This window comes from Pollicipes pollicipes, unplaced genomic scaffold (assembly GCF_011947565.3).
Source record: "Pollicipes pollicipes isolate AB1234 unplaced genomic scaffold, Ppol_2.1 Scaffold_6686;HRSCAF=7923_pilon_pilon_pilon, whole genome shotgun sequence".
NCBI lineage: Eukaryota > Metazoa > Arthropoda > Thecostraca > Pollicipedomorpha > Pollicipedidae > Pollicipes > Pollicipes pollicipes.
The window spans coordinates 5,082,137-5,103,478 of NW_023596921.1; the positions used below are offsets into that span (position 1 = coordinate 5,082,137).

The 21,342-nt window shown below is 51.6% G+C and overlaps 2 protein-coding genes across 2 annotated transcripts in view; one reads left to right on the plus strand and one right to left on the minus strand.

Annotated features, from left to right (window-relative positions):
• LOC119107337 (cilia- and flagella-associated protein 74) overlaps positions 1 to 21,342 on the minus strand; it is a gene marked incomplete in the record, with an annotated part of 50,222 nt that overhangs the window by 15,032 nt on the left and 13,848 nt on the right.
• LOC119108611 (chitinase-3-like protein 1) lies at positions 6,745 to 10,118 on the plus strand. The gene is made up of 2 exons (XM_037232212.1): positions 6,745 to 6,803; positions 8,314 to 10,118. Exons 1-2 carry the CDS (start codon positions 6,798 to 6,800, stop codon positions 9,847 to 9,849), a joined length of 1,542 nt encoding a protein of 513 aa, XP_037088107.1. The 5' UTR covers positions 6,745 to 6,797; the 3' UTR covers positions 9,850 to 10,118.

A 21,342-nucleotide genomic window follows, 5' to 3' on the forward strand; every position in this document is an offset into this window, starting at 1 on the left:
CGCATTCTACACCATTACTGTTGTTGCGAAGTAAACATATCTATCGCCACCGTTTTCTGGGCCAGCAATTTTACTTGAAGCATCTGTATCCCATCTCTCTTGTTTTGCAGCGGAGCCCATAAGCCAGTTTCACATTGCTACTCATCTAGTCTTATCCGAAGGAACACATTCCCCCAAGGATGTGACTCCAAGTCCGACGGGAAGAAAAAGGTGCACTGGCTCGCAGAAAAACACATGGGATTGTCCCCGCCACACGTCCGTGAAATTGTGATGCATACTGGCGCGCCAAGACATTATTGACGCTCAGCGTGTCGTTGCTACGACACACACACGCACGCACGCACGCACGCACGCACGCACGCCCGCACACACGCAAACGGCATTTGATCAGAGAAATTGATGGCTTCGCGCTATTTTTGAACCACACTGCCAGCTGTACATTATTTCGCACACGCGTCTCGCGACATTTCAACACTGCTGCAAATTCCCCACCTGCGCCCACACTGAACCCGCCGCCGGGCGCATTAGCATGCACGAATATACGCCGGGGACATCCCCTGCTGAACTTGGACGTAATCTCCGTTAAACCCGAGATTCCCCACCTGGTGCGTGACAGAGGCCAGACTGGCAGACAACGCTGAGAGGCAGTGCCCCTGGTTGCTACTTGTAACATTCAGGTTAGCAGAAATAAGAACAGAGATGAATTAGAGAAACATTCAGATCCTACACAGGTATTTTCTAGATTTAAGTGCCACCGGTACTAATAACTTTCAGGCGTGCCTCATGCATTCCCAATCAGTGTGCCATCAGGGCCGACACATGCATGTCCTGGGACTGGGCAGTCAGTCTTGTTCAGACGCTCCTTGATGAGAGAACTAGACCTAGACGGCTTACCCTACGCGGTCAGTCCTGGAGCACCGTGGTCACCCCGGCGCGGACACGGCCGGTGGCGCCCAGACGACCGGTGCCACTCGAACCGTCAGTGGACCCTGGAGACCGCACGGCTCCAGACAACCCCGCGCCTCTTCACGATCGAGCGGCCAGCAGGAGATTGAGGACCCCAGGATGGTGATGGAGCCCACGACGGTCCAGCCATCTGGCGGGACGAACGGTCCCGAGCCCGTGTCATGGCCGCCGCAGCGGGACGGGCTCTGAGTGACCGGACCCCCGTAAGGGATCAAAGGGGCCGATGATGATCCAGGCCACCCAAAACAACAAGCGAGCCCCTGATGGTTCGGGATCCGCCAGAGATTCAAGAGCCCTACGCGGCCAAGAAGAACTTAATTTTTTAAATTGAAAACGGTTAAATGACAAGTGAACCAGGCAACTTTGAGGAGGTCTCAGGGTGTTTAAGGTTCATGGTACATGGTACAAAGTGCAGCCAAGAATGTGGGGAACACCCCATAACAGTCCAGTGCCCGCTGAATGCTACAGATCAGATCTGGAACGACGGTACCGGCCAACCGCCCGTCCGACAATGGTGGCCAAAGACGTTTGAAGGACACTGGCCACGACAAAAGTTCTTCAACTCCCTTTTTCTTAAAAAAGCCAAAACCAAATATTAAAAAACGCTCAACAATGTAATAAATGCCAACATCGGGAAACGCTGCTTTCTTTGTGTTTCTCTGACTGAAATCCTATGACCCAAAGCACCATCATGAACGCTGGCGCTGCAGCCGTGCACCCGGTTTTCGTGAGGTTCATCCGTGAGGCTCAGGGGTTTTTCCACCCTACAGGGAAAACTGACTGGAAAAGGAAAAATACCAAATCAGTGATGAGACCACGCCGCTGTTCTGCGTGTTCGACGAAACCTTGCCTTCTGTAGACACCAAAGTGAGTCTGCAAGCCCATATGTTTGTTTCATTGGCATTCTCCACGCACCCTTTCATAATCAGACAGTGAAGGCGTCACAAAACGCAAGAACGGCCCACACCGTAATGGCTCCGAAGAAGTTAAGAACCCCAAATGTCCAAAGGTTCTCAGAATGCCGATAACCTTTCGACAGTTAATTTTTTTGGAATGGCCATGGAATAGAACACGTCCAGTACCACGCCACTGTAAAACGGCCATTGATATGTGGTGTGATTGTGCGGGGTGTGCGCCCTCGCCCTCGCTGTCTTCCGAACTCTACATCTGACTGGGCGCCGGGGGGCGTCACGTGACCGCGGGTCTCCCGATTCACCGGGAGTCAAGCGTCGGGCGCTGAGGCGGCGGCAGGGACTCGATGCTCGCAGGCGCAAACCGGTTTTTGGACGAGTCCAGGCGAATGCACACTACGTTCTCTTACAAGCTATTTCGGCCATCATGCCCGAAACCGTCGCGGCCGGTAGCGATGCTGTCACAACGGCTGGTGCGAGTGTCCCAGCGCCAGAGATGTCGACTACTACGGCCGGAGTGGACAGAGGGGCCGCGGTGAATGGTGGAGGCCCATTCGACGCGCAACTCATCCCCGAGCACGATGGCACGGCCGACGTCGTAGAGCAGTTTACGAGGGCGGCCGTGCTCTGCCGTCATCATGGAGCGAACTTGCCCAGCATTCTGCCGGCGCGACGCGCGGGTGGCGCGTTTGCCGTCTGGCTGCAGATACCTCAAAATGGTTACGATGTTTCGCGTCCTAAACTCGTCAATGGTCCCAAGATGGTCGACGTAAAAAGAGCGAGCCTACGGACCCGTATGAGAATAACTCGAATAGTAGTCTTTGGCCAATATTTCATGGATTTCCTCAGCAAAGCTTCAAATCCAAACAGCAATTTACTCCCTAACAGCACTGAATGCCAATTTCATGTAGCTCATTCACTCATCGATTGGTGAGATCAATGAATAATCTGGTGTGGTTGAACAGTGTATCAAGCCTTTTAACATGCCTGCATTGTCCGGGTAATTATGGCTCCGTATCAATGCCCTGGTCAAAACGTTGGTGTGACCGTGCGGCACAAGCATTGAAGATTATGTGGCCTGCATGGATGCGCCATGCGGGATTCCCCACCGATGGCGATAACATTATGGCAATGCATGCGTGTTTGGCTCATGCAGGTGGACAAGGCGGCCTTCTGTTTGATCGCAGGTCATACTGCATGCGCTTCTGCATGCGCTTGACGCTGGGGCCCGTTGCCCACAGTTTGCTACGCGGACCTGCCAGTTCCGTTAGAATTCCGTCGGGCGAGGCTTCGGCAAGGCACCGCTGGCAGCAGGGTGGGTGTCCACAGGATTCCGGGGACTCTACTCCAGCGACAGATGGCCGACCCGAGAGCAACGGCACGCCTGCGAGCGTTTGAACAGGCGCACGTCAGCGCCGTGTACGTGCAGGAAAAAATCAGGCTTCAAAGCTACGCGAGTAGGACCGGCTCGGATACTTACCAACTGTTACTGGCCACGACCACGATGATTCCGGCCTGGAAACGTGTTTTTTTTTCGCGGCGTTCAATGTACTTACCGTCTTTCTCAAAAGCGTCTTTGAAAACTGCTTTCTCGGTACGGCGGCCGCGGTGAAGTGCCATCGGCTTGGAGCGGATTTTCCGAGCACAAGCGGCCAGCTATAACTACAGAAGCCATTTGCTGCGGTCATCAGAATCATGCAATGCTGTCTGTGTTTGGTATGTTTGCCGACGCGGCCTGCTAATTGCTTCACGTACATCGGGGAAAAGGGGCTTTGTGTCGAGGTTCAGGCCCGCCGAGCCAAATATTCCAAGCGGGCTTCCCTGTGCTGATGTGACACGGACGTGGGGTTTCCCCGCACAACAGGCCGCAAAAACTACCCGCGTCTGAGATCGCTCAAGATAGTGGCCGGTACGCTACCCCCGTTACTGGGGTTGTCCAGCTGCCCGGGGAACCGCAGCTGCGGCGGGGCCCCAGTCAGCCGCGCAAGTCTCGTCCAGGCACGCACGGCCAAGCGACACGGGCAGACGGCTGGGCGCACGCCTGAAGGCAGCGTAGCTGCAGACAGATACCGAAGCGGACAGCACAGCAGTACGGAGGCGTGCAGCTACCCCGCCGGCCACTGCAGACCCCATCGAGCGTGATTCCGGTTACAAGCGGTTACAACACTTCATAGCGATGCACTGCCGCCCGCCCACCAGCGGGCAAGATAGAGGTTTGTGTGAACTATTCAGTTATTCAAACATACTACATCCCTCACTGGAGGACTGCACGCTGAAATAGACATCCACTTCTGCAGACGGAAGCTACTTGTTCTACTAGGCATGATGCATGCGTGCTCTCAATCTACTTAATGATTATAGCACAACTAAGGCCTGACCAATTCGGTGGTGACGAGGAGTTACCTCCGCTCCTGATTATCTTCTCTCCTTCTTTTTTTTTGTATTCTCCGTCATGGTCTTTTCAAGCAAATCTCTGAAGTGACGGAAGCTTGCCAGGCCACTCCCGATCGCTCAGCGGCCCTCCGCACTGGTATTGGGTCCTATCGTTTCCCCGAAGACCCTTATTTGTTGTCCGGGCCCCATCAACTAACACACGGATTATTTGCTCAGGGCCCTCTGCATTCATCCGAAATTCTTCCCATTGCCCTTATCTGCAAAGGCCGCACTCTCTCGTTGGGGTTTTATCCTGCTAACCTGCAGAACTACTTGCTGCCAGGTGTTTTATATGTTCATCTGCCAAAGTACTCTCGATCGCTCAGGGGCCCTTCACATTGGTCTTGGGCTCTTCCTTTTTGTTCGTATGCTTGGAGGGTCCTGCACTCTTGCCGCGGGCTCTATATGTTGAACAGACGGAGGAGGGGAAAAGCACCGATCGCCCAGGAACCCTAACAAAGTTGTCTGTGTTCTCGCTTGCTCGGGGTACCCTGCGCCGTTGACGGGGTTCCTCTGTGTTGACCCGCTGCGGCACCCGCGATCTCTCAGGGACCGCCCGCATTCGTTTTCTTGTCTTTTTTTTCTCGGAGGACACCGTCGGCAGGGGCCCCGTATCTTAATCGGTCTGAACACACTTGATCACTCCGGGCCCTCCGCACTGGTCTTGGGTTCTTCCCAAGAGTGGGGACACGCGGTTTCCACGTGTCATCCGAGCTATCGCCCTTTTTAAATTTTAAACCTAATATTGATCCGCATCCTGTGATCATGCCCTACCACACATCGTAAAGCTACGAAACATGGGTAATGCGACAGAATTCTAACAGAATTCTCACACAATTTGTGCACACGGTCAGCGCCGCTCGGCGATGGCGGCGCGTCGAACGCAGAGCCGTCGGATAACGAGCGAAAAAGGCTGAATACGCGCTCCGGCCTCCAGACAACACAAAACAATCGCTAGAAACCCACATAACTGAACGGATTAGCGCGACAAAATCGCTCACTTACCGGTTATATCGGTACTTCCGGCATTTTAGGTGCATTTCCACCCTAAGGATGACCTGAATTTCGATTACCCCGAAGCAAACAAGATTAAAGCGGCATACGCCTTGCGTACACTAGCCTCCTGTTGTGGAGAGGGCCATACAGACAGCTGATGGGTCCACAGAAGCGTTCTAAACGGTCATTGTATTGGGGAACACAAATAGAATCACCAATCAGAAGTGCCATTACCTCGTTCCTGCCTGAATTCTCCTGGTGAGTGGAAGCCCCCCCCCCCCCCCCTCCTGCTTTATAGCAGACACTTTCGGCTCAGTGCAAGTGGTGCGTTACAGTACATGTGGCAACATAACCTTCCAGCCAGTGCCCACCTGTCGGCGCCGCCTGTGCACTCATCTTTCCTGGCGCAAGACAGATGTGGTTTCAACGCAAGCTCTCCCAGACTTTCGCGCAGCACCTTGGTAGGACTTCACCAGGCTGGGAGCGGCTGGGTTAGAATATACCGAATGTTATTCGGACAACCTGGTCCGTTAAGGCTGCAAGTTCTTATTTTACGCAGGGCTGAATATGTCGTGTCCGCAATGTTTGGCGTTGCTAATTCATGCAGTTAACCGTAGAGTCCCACACCTTGTCGGTCTTATCGAATTTTGCTTGGCTTTCTAAAAACAATGTGTCTCAAAGCAAAAACCCAGCAGTAGAAATAGTGTATCTGCTTACGACTGCAGTCAGCTAAAATGTCTTTGCGTTGACTCGCGTTCTTTTCATGATATTGCGGCCACCGTGTGGTGGGAGCGCCATAACGCTAACTGGCCCTGAAACATTGCTACCTGCCGCAAGTAGTCCTCCACCTTCGCCACTGAACATGGCTTACCGGGAAGACATTTTCAGAATTATAAATGATCAAAGCTCACTGATTCTCCAACGACCAAAGATCATGTTAATAAGGTTTTAATGCGTAGAAACAACTAACATGTATCCCGAACAATTTCTTTTTCAAATCAATAATTCTGAGGCATGACAAGGTTATGCCTAATGAAAAGGCGCTGTGCAGGAAGGAAGGTAGATCAAATTTATTTTTTCCAACCGTCATAAATGATCATTTCCACCGCCGAAGCGAACAATATCTGAGCACGGCGGGCAGTTGCGAAGGGGACGCACCTACGGCACATGTCATTCCCCACTGGCATGTCACAGTCGCGGTCGACATGACGGGGGCTCATTACCTATTACAGTTATGTCACACCGACGTGCTCCACCACTGACGTCATGGCGACTGGGCCGCATTTTGCAGCAGCCGCCACCTGCGCCGATGGGACGGCTCGGCTCACCGGGACGGGGTATCACCAGGCCGGCACACCCCACTGGGCGCAGATGACTACGGAGATTTCCAAAACCTGTTCTGCACGAGCCGGCGCGGGGCTGTCCAGTACTAAAGCGACGTCGGACGCAGCGCCCTTGAAGTGCAGCCGGTGGCTTAGGAGCGCACACACCATGGCGGTAAGTGGAGACTGCGAACGTGGATTTGCAACACCTTTAGCAAGACCGTAATGCCTTGCCACCCAGACCTTGCCACGCCGCCCTCATACGCAAACAACCAAAAGCAGAAGTTGATGATATCTAACGTGGCATTTTCCCCTTCCGTGGCAGCGGTGTGCTGTCAGTTTGAAATATCTGCCTGGACACCTCGCACAGCCGTGATGACACCGCGCGCGTGACTTCTGCGATGGGGTATTAATGATTTCGCGATATCCATATTTCCACAGTAACACATTAATAACATTTGATCCCTAAGTGACAAATGTCAAAGCCAGTCAGAAGCCACGAGCGTTGCAAGAAGCGACTAAACAGAGTATACATACTCCATGAATATAACTTGGTGAAATGTCAGATTGCCATGGGCAAAAAGCATGAAGCATGAAAAAAAAGCATGAAACTTCACCAAAATAATCACTAAATCTACGCCGCCTTTTTTAAAAACTTGTAGCGACCTACAATCGTGCGCCTTATCGTTCATCAATATACCTATAACATCAAATCGTTGAGGGATTTAAACGCTAACATAATACATAAATATTGTCCACGACCGGTTTCCTTAAGAGCGTAGCACCCCTTTCCTTCAAGTCTGAAAAGAAGGTGACAATTAGGTAGTAAGGAAAAGCAAAAGAAAGGAAGGTACGTAGAAAAGTAACGTAGCTCCAGGGGACCGACCGCAAGGGCGTAGCAAGAGCCTGGTCAAGGTGGGTGGGCACGGGGTTCAGAAAGGGCCCCTGATGCTGAAATGCTCCCCGAAATATATTACAGGGTATGGCCAAAGGCCACAATTTTAGTCGCTTTATTATCCTTTTTACCGTCTATAGCTAGACCAGAAAGTAGAAGCTATCGCGGTACCAATTCTGTTAGAATTTTGAAGGCAATAAACTGAAGAAAGCAGGCGTTCAACGCCTGCATACGACAAATCACCGGCGCTCCTCACTTCACAATGGTTAATTGGACGCTCTCTAAACCGATATAACTCAGCAGGTTCACCAGAACTTTGATCTGGACTCTACAGAGATATTCAAGTCCCTGTGAACGTGGATTGTACATCCAATGGGCCAAAACTTCTTAACAGTCGATCCACGTTTATCTGGGAATGCTCAACATTCGGCCAGAATCGATTGGCGAGAAAAAAAAATGGAACGTAGTTTTTAACATGGACGATCGCAAATTTCAGCAATCAAAATTTCGACGCCCGGCGTTGCAGTCTGCATAGGCTGCGCAGCGTCGGCTCCGTGGCTAACATTAAAAGATGGCAAACGAGGGGACAAAAATATTGTGATTGAGCCAGATTTTCTGGTGTTGTTTTCGATTTCGAAGGAACCTTCGGGCCCCTCGAAACCTGAGGAGGGAAGGAGGGAAACATGTGCCTCCTGCACCCGACCCCGCGCCTGTGCCACTGTGAGAAACCCACGACGCAGGCGTCTATGTATCCCTTTCCCAATGCTACTGACTGACGCCTTGCCTCCAGCGCCCGCTCTCCACTACGCTGCGGCTGCCGCTGTCGCTTCTGCTGCTGCTGCTGCTGCCGGCCCCGGTGCCGTGCCAGGCGACGCCGCGCGTCGTCTGCTTCTACGAGGACTGGGCGCGCTACCGCAGCCCGCTGGCGCGCTTCCTGCCCGCCAACATCCCGCCGCACTTGTGCACGCACATCCACTATGTCGGCGCCAACGTCGACGAGGAGACGCTGCACCTGGGGCCGCTGGATGGTTTCGCCGACATCATCGGTGGTGGCTACCGGGACACGGTGGCACTGCGCCGTCACAACCCGCAGCTGCGCGTGCTCGTCATGATCGGCACCAGCTCGGAGACACAGCAGCAGGCGCTCAGCAGCGCCGCCGCCACCCCCGAGAGCCGCAAGCAGCTGGCGGCAGAGGTGGTACTCTTCCTGCGCGAGCACCAGCTGGACGGACTGGACCTGGACTGGAAGCCGCCACACGCGCCGGACACCCACGCAGCACTGCTGGAGGCGCTGCGCGCCGCCTTCGACGGCGAGCAGCTGACGGACGGCCGGCGCCGCCTCCTCCTCAGCGCCGAGCTTAGTGCCGACCCAGCTGAGCTGCGCGCAAACTTCGACATCGCTCGCATCACCGCCTCCGTCGACTACGCCGGCGTACTCGGCTACACCTACCACTCGACGGAGGCTGATGAGACGTACCACCACGCGCCGCTGCGCACGCCGCCTGGCGCGCCAGCGCGGCTCGCCGGCCGCGACTTCATGTCCACGCTCGCGGCGCTCCAGCAGATGGGCGCCGACCCCAGCAAGCTGAACCTGGCCGTGGCCACGTTCGGGCAGACGTTCGAGTTGCGCAGCGCCGGCCGCAACGGCCTGTACGCGCCGACCGCCGGCGCCGGCGCCAAGGGGCCGCTGACGCTCAGCGCCGGCTCGCTGGCCACGTACGAGATCTGCGACATGACGGGCCGGCGTGGCTGGACGCCGGTCAGACCGTTCCCAGAAGCGCTCGGCCCGTTCGCCTCCAGCGGCAACCAGTGGGTAGCGTACGACGACGAGGCCATGCTCCGCCGGAAAGGCTGGCTGGCGCGCGCGAGCGGTCTGGGCGGCGTGGCCGTGTGGACCATCACGCAAGACGACTTCCGCGGCTTCTGCACCGGTACGCCGTTCCCCATGATCCGCGCGCTCAAAGCGGGCATATTCGGCGTGAAAGAGGCGCAGCTACCGACCACGCCAGCGCCTCCCACGACGCCAGCATATGACGCCACCGACATCTTCATCTGCCCGGGCAACGGCAAGTACGCGGCGCACAACTGCAGCCAGTTCTACTTCTGCCGCGGCGGCGAGGCCGATCTGCTGAACTGCGAGGCCGGCGAGACCTATGACAATGGCCTGCGGGCGTGCCGGCCGGGCGGCCGCTGCAACCCCCCGCCGGCGCTGCAGGTGAACGGGTTCGGGCCGACCCCGACGCCGGCACCGGCGGGCCGACCCGCACCGCCGGCCCGGCCCGTATCGGCCGCCTGGCGGCCGCGGATTTATGGGCGTTATCGCTAATTCGGCGCATCAAAAGCTGAAGCCGAGGTGGTGGGGCATTACGGGAACTCACGCCAGTTCGGCGACTGTGGATGAAGGGGAAAACGAGCTGAAGATAAGAGCTGCCGACGATGCCCAACGGGCCACCTGGCAAATACCTTGTCTGAACCTCGTGCTAATAAGTAAGCATAACGCCATACACTTCCCAGTACCGATAGTGCGAGCTGTGTTGTAAAAAACCTAACATGGTCCGGTTTTACGAACTCGAAATAAACGTGACAGGTTTGAAATTCGCATAGACACAATACTGTTATTTGCCCACATTCTGCGTCTCAAACAACCTGTAATATTTACATCCTCAAAAGTCAAGATAGGCAGACGACGTGTTTGCCAAGGAGGCGGTCACCAAAAAAGAACAAAACAGTACATGCGCTCGATCTATGAGCCCAGAAAGCAGCATTCGTCCATGTGCGCTGTGCCTACACCAGTTCCTTACCCAGAATCTATGATGAATTTCATGACACTTCCCGTCGTCTAAACTGAGGCAGTGAAATTTTCGGTGCACAAAAAAACAAAGCTATAGATATATCCGAACCAAGGTAGGCCGCCGCGGAAACCCTGCCAGAACTTCGCTAAAACTTTTCTTAGTTTGGCACCTTCGGCAATGCATTTACATGTGCTCATGATTTTACTCGCTCACGTCATGATAAGTTTGGGTTCAACGTAAGGAAGACCTTGGGAGAATCTCAAGCTTAGCTTTCTAAAAGCACAAAAACGCATTATAAAAGCGCATGCACATGCGCATGGCCCGATTATGGTCCTAACCTAACCTAACCTAACCTAACCTAACCTAACCTAACCTAACCTAACCTAACCTAACCTAACCTAACCTAACCTAACCTAACCTAACCTAACCTAACCTAACCTAACCTAACCTAACCTAACCTAACCTAACCTAACCTAACCTAACCTAAACGTAAACTCCAGTTTTCCGTAGATATGCAGCGGCAAAAAAGTGAGCACATATCTAAGTTCCAGTGAGTGAACACAAACGCAAAAACCATCGCGCACTTCGCCAAAAACAGTTACCCCGTAGACGGGCAGACTGTTGGTAACAGAGACAGCTCAGTACAGCGTCGCGTCCACCCCGTTCCCCGTAGACGAGCGCATTGCTGGTACAGAGACAGCTGAGTACAGCATCACGTCCGCCCCACTGCCATGCCGTGAAAGAGCGCCGCAAACACTGCGGGCAAGGCCGAACAAGACTGTCGCGTGCCATTCTGGTCAATGAAGGCAGAGTCCGCGTTGCCCGATTCATAACTTGTGTGAACCTAGCGACCAGTGACAGCCCCACAGAGAACCGGGATTCTTGCTAGATCCAGTGTCGGAGTGATAAGACCTCGTGCTAAGGCGTCTTTTCTCGACAGTGCGGTTCGTATAACAAAGAGGCACAAAACAACGACGGAACCCATGTTGACAACGAGCCCACGCCAAAAAAACCGTAGTGTGTCTGACCTTTACCACTGCAGCATTTCCGAACCAAAACTTACATCATTTAGTGGACGTCAAAACCTGTCGCTAGGCACTTCAGTAGTCCCAGATGTGTGGTCTGATAAATCGCTGTCTTTCTGTCACTATCATGGCTCCGGCCTCGGCACATATAACTGCCCTTATTGTCACTGTCACGCCTCCGCACAGATTGCCGCCCACACTGTCACTATCATGGCTCCGGCCTCGGCACAGATCGCTGCTCTTACTATCACTGTCACGCCTTCGGCCTCAGCACAGATTGCCGCCCACACTGTCACTATCACGGCTCCCGCCTCCGCACAGATTGCCGCCCACACTGTCACTGTCATGGCTCCGGCCTCTGCACAGATCGCTGCTCTTACTATCACTGTCACGCCTCCGGCCTCAGCACAGATTGCCGCCCACACTGTCACTATCACGGCTCCCGCCTCCGCACAGATTGCCGCCCACACTGTCACTATCATGGCTCCGGCCTCTGCACAGATCGCTGCTCTTACTATCACTGTCACGCCTCCGGCCTCAGCACAGATTGCCGCCCACACTGTCACTATCACGGCTCCCGCCTGTGCACAGATCGTCGCCCATACTGTCACTTTTATGGCTCCGGCCTCTGCACCGACCGCTGCTCTTACTGTCACTATCACGGCTCCCGCCTCTTCACATATCGCTGTTCTTACTGTCACTATCATGGCTCCGGCCTCCGCACAGATCGTCGCCCGTGCTGTCACTATCATGGTTCCGGCCTCTGCACAGAACGCTGCTCTTACTGTCACTATCACGGTTCCGGTCTCTGCACAGATCGCTGCTCTTACTGTCATTATCACGGCTCCGGCCTCTGCACAGATCGCTGCTCTTACTGTCACTATCACGGCTCCGGCCTCTGCACAGATCGCTGCTCTCACTGTCACTATCACGGCTCCGGCCTCTGCACAGATCGCTGCCCTTACCGTCACGGTCATGGCTCCCGCCTCTGCACAGCAGAAGCTATCACAACGTACGGCACAGAGGTGCCGCAAAAACAGCACTCTCAACAAGTGATAAATATAGCGACAAAGCCTCAATCGCTAACGCAACACAAATAACAGCGCATCGTAGCAGTCATACCAAATTTATATGTCACGGCTTTCCATTAGCAATCGCCGTGGCAATGTCCTTGCTGCCTGCATCACGGTGGATACGTTCATGATATATTGCAAACGGCTGTTTTAATCATTTTGAATTGCGAATTATTATCATGAAAGCTGGGGAATGCGCCCAAAAAGTTTCGATGATTTGGAACGAACAAGTAGCATGACACTACGTCTAAAAAATGCACTGCCTTAAACAATGTTGCTGTCACCAGGTGCCAAGCTGAAGTATTTGTGTTCAGCCTACGACAAAGAGTACAAAGGTATAGTGATTCTAGTATCGTTAGTAATGTTTTGTCCTAAGCTATTGCCAAGCTTTATATCCTACTATATTCCAGCTAAACTTTCTATTTTACAGTCAGTATTTGTCGCACTATGCTCCATTCCTGCGTGCCGTTCGGCTGATCCACCCCCGATCGTGGTGCACCAGGTAGGACCCGCCGGCCCGGGGTCAGGACCGGCTGCACCAGCACCATGGTGCAGCCGGCGCCCGGTACCAGCGCCCGGTGTTGATCCACCCCCGATCGTGGTGCTCCAGGTAGGACCCGCCGGCCCGGGGTCAGGACCGGCTGCACCAGCACCATGGTGCAGCCGGCGCCCGGTACCAGCGCCCGGTGTTGATCCACCCCCGATCGTGGTGCACCAGGTAGCACCTGCTCGCCTGAGCACAGGGCTCCGCTGCATCAACGCCAGCCCCCCCCCCCCCCCCCCCCCCGGTGATCCACTAAGATGCGTTTTTTTCAGACAGCACAATTACAAATGCAAGCGCAAAAGACTGCTGTTTAATAAAAACAGTGATGGAAAGCTCATATATAATACAAGCCTTTCATCAGCTCAAGCAATAATGGCATGCGGTTTCGTGCCAGCCGTGTTCACGTCAGGTCTCGGCGTGGCCGTGCGGTGCGCGAAATAATATACAGTGGCTGCAGCTGGAGTCGCCTGTTCTGTTGCCGCCACCGACCCGTGCCCAGACCAAAAGGTCGCAATAAGTGCATATGCAACGTTCCGTTTAGCGGGTATTCTTTCTTCGAACCGCCATAAGGTTGAGGTGGCCAGTGCACCAGGTCTCACCTGGCCCACCCTGTCAATCACTCCGAGTTGTATCCGTGCCCAGGTGTCGCCCACACAGCACGTCACGGCGCCGCCATTCACGTCATGCTGTATTCCACCCTTCATGCCGGCAGCTGCTGCTGCTGTAGCTCCTATCTTGGGGAGCCGCGTTTGTGCACGTGCAGGACTAGCCGACAGTCGATGTGGAGCTGAACTGCATGGATCGTTACCTGTTCGTCTAGTATGGCCCAGCTGGGAGTCTCACCCGCTTTTAGCTGGTTGCAAGCGTGGCTCAGTTGTAGCCGGACATTATTTGAAGCATGACAAAGCAGTCTACGGGGCATGTTCTGGTGCATATCGCCAACTGCAAACATCTTTACTCATATTTTCTTCTGTAATTTCTGGATGTAAATGTAGGTAGGTGTAGGGTCAGCATTTACGCCGCTATCCAGTTCCCTGGGCGTTCTACTCCCAAAACGCTGTGCTGGTCTGGGTCATATCGCAGATGGTGTGACAGGTGAGCAGGTCGCAAAACACAAACCACAAAAAACTCAGCCCTCAAAGCCGCCCGACGACCTCGACGCACCGTGTCCACTGTAGTAGCCGTAGTCCAACCTCGAAATCTACGCCACATGAACACTCGTTTTCGGCTTCGGGGACCTGCTGTCGCACCGGCCAGATCGGCGGTGAGATGAAGAACACGTCCGCGTAACACTAGACCTGCTGCCGCACCGGTCAGATCGGCGGTGAGATGAAGAGCACGTCCGCGTAACACTAGACCTGCTGCCGCACCGGTCAGATCGGCGGTGAGATGAAGAGCACGTCCGCGTAACACTAGCTCCGGTAATGCGCTGTGATCTACCGTCATCTGTCACGGCTGCGGAATTCATGCCATACTGTCCTGGGTCGCAACACACATACATCGGAATGGCTGCACAAACAATATGGTCTGGGCCTCTATGGGAGCAGCCGCGACCAGCACAACAAGTCCGCCGACTGATTCCTTAACCCCCGTCCTCCCAGTGTTTTCTTCATTTTCGTTCAGCTATGGGTCTCGGAAACCACCCCCGAGAATGTGAGAGTTATGCGAGCTAGAGTCACGAGGTAAGCGGAATTGGAAAGCTCTCGGCAATTTGTCTCAGGTGGACATGCCTGAATAACGACAACTGTGCCTCTCGATGGGTCAAATGGGGTCATATGAGACAGCGCCATTTTATAGACCATTTCTATAATGTCAAGAACTAAGCATGCTACGGTAATGCAGAAAAATGCGTTGAAAATATTTTGAAAAACGTTATCATGCAGGCATTAGTGGACATCAATGGTTATAACCCGTAATAAGTCACATCAGGCCAGACAAGTTTGGCCCCTTTTTACATAAACCCGTCCGGCCCGTGCTGGTGCTTATGTCCGTGGCACTGCGGCCGGTGCTGTTGTCGCATTGACCATCCCGGGTACATGAAATATTTAACAAGGCAATTCGGATGCAAGTAACGAAGCGCTTTCCAAAGCTGTAAGAAATGTGGCGATAAAGGAAATGTTTCACATTTGAACATGTCAAAGCCGGCATCATATATGAAGAAACAAGCTCACTGACAACTATCGGTATACGTTAAGTGGAAAAGGCTGCTCTGAACAACGCAATTTGTCTGTTTCACAAATACGCTTTTCAATACGCCATTGATTGATTAAGTCACCGCATCTTGCACAACATTAACAGAGAGCTAATGGACGGCCGCCATATTTGAAAATCGTGCTCACGAACGCCAGATATGAATAACTCAACATTTATATTTCTATCAACCTAGAGTGCTCCATGGCTAATGCACTGACAAGATCTGTATGACGTTATTAAAGCGTCATGGAAGCCTGGGTGACCTTGATAAACTCCCCCGAAAAAGTCTACAAATCATCGCGGACATGTAGTCCAGAAACTACATGCGTTTAGGTTTAGGAAGGGCAGGGCTTTGCATTGCATCGAATGATCTTCAAGACGGTTGTATTTGTGCAAAGCCCATGCAAATGTGTAACACTCCCTTTAAGGTTCAAATATCGTGACCCACGGATGGCCTATCACCTTGAAAATGAGGACACAGGGCATGAGGAATCAAATTTAAAAGCTTTCATTTTTCGTGAGTTGTTCAGTGCATTCTCGATGAACGTTAATCACACCGATACGGAGTAAGACATGCCGCCTAGAGATGGTATGGTTAACAGCAACTGCGCTGAAATGTACAGTGCAGCACGGCAGATGCCAATGCTTCACGATGTCGTCGAACGTAATGCCGCCAGATAGATAAAATTACACATCTCTCAGCCGCCACATCGTACGAGTACAATACGATCCAACGTATCATACATGATCATATTCTATCGTATACGAGGCATATGTCTTGCCTCAGCAGAAATACGAGCAGGCACATAGTCTACCCGAATACTAAGGTTTCATAACCATGCGTGTCCATTTTCAGAATTGCGTGAGGGATGGGGGGGGGGGGGGGAGTCGTGGATATTTCAGAACATGATAATCGAATTTCGTGCAGATCGGAGCATCTTAGCCTGCATCAGCGTCTTACAAACATACTAGCTTATAAAGTAAAAGGGGCGTAGATCTCCTTTGCCTGGGGAAATATAGAATCAGTGTACACATAACCAATTCGGGCCAATGCTAAATTTTATTCGCATGCATTTGGTGACAAGAACGGAATGACCTCAATATATATATATATATATATATATATATATATATATATATATATATATATACAATTCTCGACGAAGCAAATTTTAATTACGACAAAGCATGTGCATTGACTCAATGGAAACCAAAACCTAAAATGATCCCCCAACTATAATTTCGGAAAGCCATAGCACATCTTCCTATTCTCCAAATGCTGTGCAACAGACCCTTTGCGCGTGCTATCATCACCCTCGTTCCACCAAACATGCACTGTGAGACAGCTACACTTCCAGGACCACTATTCCAGGCCTCTAAAGCTAAGCTCACTTATCTTATTTCAAACACGCGGGAAAGAAAACTCGCCTCCCTGCCTGGTATCAATGCCACGCGCAACGCAGGCTGATAAGACCATCGCCGCTAGAAAGGCTGGCTCACAAATGATCAGGGGCGTCACTTCGTATACGTTCGGGAGGTAAGAGGTGCGAGCTCTCAAAAGACAACATGAGCTCCTCAATGCTTTTTTGAGCACCCCTCTCCCCCTTAATGCATATGAGCAAAACGATGCATATCGGGCTCATGGCATACCCGGCTGATACACGGCGTATCCCAAACGCATCATTATTAATATTATAATCACCACGGTCTGTCATTATCACTATCACACTGGAAGTGGAAAGTCACTCCTCAACTTCAAATCAGTTTTGCAACCGACCGAATTTCTTGTTTAATTTTAATTTGGACATGGAAAACGGAAATCAAAGTGGCGGAAACCCGGGGAGGAATTAGAGTTTGGGGTAAATTAGGTCAACTTGATTCGCTAAGCCTCCCTTTCTCAATCGATTTTAGAAAATGATACCCTTGCTCCTAATGCGCTCAAGCTTTTAGCTTGCCCCAAATAGTTTTTTGTTTGGTGTGTTTGGCACCATTTTAATTCTGGATTTCGTTTTATAACTCACATTCTCTTTCGTTTGGCACGTCGTTTTGCACTATGTACAGAGTACCCAAGAGGGGACATTTTAGTTTGTGGGCACTAGCCTATCTTAAAGAAAATAAATCAATACTCATGCTGCCGACGTACAATTTATTCACTATGATCACCGCAGACAACGAAAGCAGGGTTAACAAATCGACAAAACGCCGGGCAAACCGCGGCGACGGTATGGGCATAACGATACAACAACAAAACCCGCAAAACCTATCTTGTTTCTCACATTTTCGCAGCAGAGGATGTCAGGCCGAACTTTCGAAGTACGTGTTGGTGATGCAACGTTACGCTCAAGCGGTGGTGCAAATGTTCTGACAGTCGATGTGGACACAAATCTTACTTTCGAATGGCACGTTTCTGTCATAATGAGGCGTTGTTTCGTGACGTTATCAGGCCTGCCAAAATTTCGCGATGGCTGCGAGAAGAAATGAACAGATTCTCGTGGAATCTTTGGTTTTTCCACGCATTCTTTAATGCACAGTTGTGAAAGCTAGTTGCAGCGCGGCGCACTTGAGAGCGTTCAGAAAATCATCAACCACAGCACAAGGATTAGCAATGCAGCCGTCGCCAGGAGCAGATGACGCCGATCTGGCGGAGGCTGACATGGCCCGAAGGAGATTACCTCGCCGAGCCAAGCAAACTCGACCATGGCACGTCGCGTTCTACCTAGTATGCATGCATCGTCATGATGAAGGGCCTGCCGTCGTACTGCGAGAATGTGTCCGCCAGAGAAATCCGAGGTCTAGTGACAGGACTGCTCCACCTGGCCCGTGCCCGCACCGAGCACACCCGGCGATTTTCTAGCTTCCATGCCACTGAGAAGTGGAAGGAAGCACCTGGAGAAACGCAAGATGTCGGAATTTCTGACGTACACGAAAGGGTAGTTGACAGCCAGTCGCTAAACGTGAACAGAAAGCGATCGCTTCCGGTCAGAAACATTATTTATCGCCGATGAATGTAATGCTGTGCATTTCGCATCGTACATATTCAATTTTTACATGTATAATTGAAAGTGAAGGCACCTGCGGTGCTTGCCCTGAGAGAACACAAGAATATGTGAGCCTAGTGATGTTATGTAAGCTACTCCGGCTGGCCCTGAGAGGCCAGGAGTTTATGCCGCAAATCCCGGCTCGGCTGCTGTAAGACGTCACTGAATGCCGTGGTGGCGCAAAGCTGGTGCATTTCCCTGACCGACAAATTAATGGGTATACTCCAAAGGCAAAGCTGGTGCCGTCACACGTTCGAAGACATTACTTTGTCTAGACGAAGTCGTGCAGGTCCGGGAAGTCCCGATGCTATCAGACAGAACCGACAGGCCATCCATTCCAGTTCCGCTGTGTCCTGAGTCGGTAACGTTGCAAAATGAAGGTAGCCTCCCGACCGTCCGGCCGCCACCGCAAACCTCAGGGACTGCTCTCATACTGTCACTAACTGTCAGTTGAAGTCGAGTCGGTCCAAATGGGATCTATTCCGTATATAGGTATTTGACTGTGGGTCATATAGACCACGATATTTATGTATATACATGTGTGTATATATATATATATATATATATATATATATATATATATATATATATATATATATCCTCCCTTTCCACTCTGTTTTCCTCCCCTCCCTCCCCTCTTTCTCACTCTCTCTTTCCCTTTTTCTCTTCCATTCTCTCTTCCATTCTCTCTCTCTCTCTCTCTCTCTCTCTCTCTCTCTCTCTCTCTCTCTCTCTCTCTCTCTCTCTCTCTCTCTCTCTCTCTCTCTCTCTCTCTCTCTCTCTCTCTCTCTCTCTCTCTCTCTCTCTCTCTCTCTCTCTCTCTCCTCTCTCTCTCTCTCTCTCTCTCTCTCTCTCTCTCTCTCTCTCTCTCTCTCTCCTCTCTCTCTCTCTCTCTCTCTCTCTCTCTTCTCTCTCTCTCTCTCTCTCTCTCTCTCTCTCTCTCTCTCTCTCTCTCTCTCTCTCTCTCTCTCTCTCTCTCTCTCTCTCTCTCTCTCTCTCTCTCTCTCTCTCTCTCTCTCTCTCTCTCTCTCTCTCTCTCTCTTCTCTCTCTCTCTCTCTCTCTCTCTCTCTCTCTCTCTCTCTCTCTCTCTCTCTCTCTCTCTCTCTCTCTCTCTCTCTCTCTCTCTCTCTCTCTCTCTCTCTCTCTCTCTCTCTCTCTCTCTCTCTCTCTCTCTCTCTCTCTCTCTCTCTCTCTCTCTCTCTCTCTCTCTCTCTCTCTCTCTCTCTCTCTCTCTCTCTCTCTCTCTCTCTCTCTCTCTCTCTCTCTCTCTCTCTCTCTCTCTCTCTCTCTCTCTCTCTCTCTCTCTCTCTCTCTCTCTCTCTCTCTCTCTCTCTCTCTCTCTCTCTCTCTCTCTCTCTCTCTCTCTCTCTCTCTCTCTCTCTCTCTCTCTCTCTCTCTCTCTCTCTCTCTCTCTCTCTCTCCTAACTCTACCAGACTTGAAGCAAGCAAGAAACGTCATGACATCCTGGTTTTGCAACATGAGGTGTCTGTGCAGTAACGTTGCTTAAAGCAAGTGTACCACGTTTGCAAGAGGTCGTACTGAGAAGCATTTTAGGGATGGTTTCGCATCGTTCATGGCCCCACTATTTTTGGCACTTAAGACCATATGGTTGCTGGGCTTCGCTCACGAACATGTGCAGACTATTTCAGACGGACTATTTGAAGGTCACCCGGGCATGAGCGACGCCATAGAAATATCACGCAAATATTGCTACCTCATTGGCCATGTAGATCATAAGGTCACAACAAATATTATCATCATGCTATTCGTGTCTGGCGTGCGTCAACACCATTTCCGGCTTCAATGGATTTCGGCTCATCCTCAACCATTGCGATGCGTTTCAGGCAAGCCTCGATCATGAATCGCGTTTTGTGCTTTATCATGTAAGAATTTGGACAGTGGGGTCATTTATACGTAAAAAAGACTGGGGATCGAATAATTTAAGGTAAGTGCCATAACTAAGGATATGAATGGAACTAAATAATTTAAAAAATCACGGACAAATATATTAGAACACCACTAGAAAGCCCAAAGCACGAGCAAATGACCATATTCGGTTCCGCAAACACATTCCAGCAACACAGCACTACCTCTCGGCAAGGTTGAAACACTGTAAGTGAGTCAGCCCGTCCCCTACAGTGGCGATGCTGAAACGACCAGTCTGGCGGCGGCTGACGCCACACAGGCGTTCAATAACGCAATCAAACGATGCCGCAATAAGGAGCATACTTACTTAATAAAGAAATTGTGCTGTCTAGACTCTTACTCTTACATTTGAAGATATCGAGGCAAGCTTGAGATATCATGGCAAAAGCTCACTTGTCCCTACTGGCATGCGTTAAAATGCAAAAGACTGTCGTTGATAACAAAATTTCAATTATAAGTTAATGGGCTGCTGCTGATGGGCTGGCCTGAAGAACTGAATCTTTACCTCTCTTGATAGACTGCTCACGTGCTCCACACCGCCAAGTGATTTGCTATTTAATACGCGCATAATTAACTCGACGAACGTTATTTGCGCATGTTTTGCCATTCTTATTGTTGTTCTCGTATAACTTTCGTGATTTTAAATGTTTTACCTACATTTGCAGTATCGTTTACCGCCCTTTTCTTCAACTGTTCATTTTTAATCTCATCTCAGTCAAACTAGTAGAACTACCCAATTACCTGTATTCTATATTACAAAGCGCGGCTCGTAATCGAGACCTGCATTTAACGCATTAAGCTTGTTGAAAGCAAACCGCTGTCTGTTGTTGCGGAGATTCATGCTGACATACTACAGGTGCGAACAAGTCAAAAGTCATAAGCTTCTTGGCCTTGAACGAGGTATGACCATTGAGAAGGCCGAATCTATCTGACGTCTCGATAGCATCATACAGTTTTGAACTATTGCAAAACAAGCTCCGCGAAAAAGTCTGCACAAAAATGGCCATCTCAGTTCTAAACCTATATGAATGTGGAACACTTCCTTCCATGCTCGGTACCAGATCGCAAGCAGCTCAACGCTCGTGTCAGACAGAGGGACGCAGCTCGCCAGTGCCGGCACCCGTGCCGAGGCGGCGAGCTCGTACGTCAGCCGCGGCCGGTGCAGTGTGCACCTGCGCTGGGGTGCCGGGCTGGTACGTCAGTCGCGGCCGGTGCAGTGTGTACCT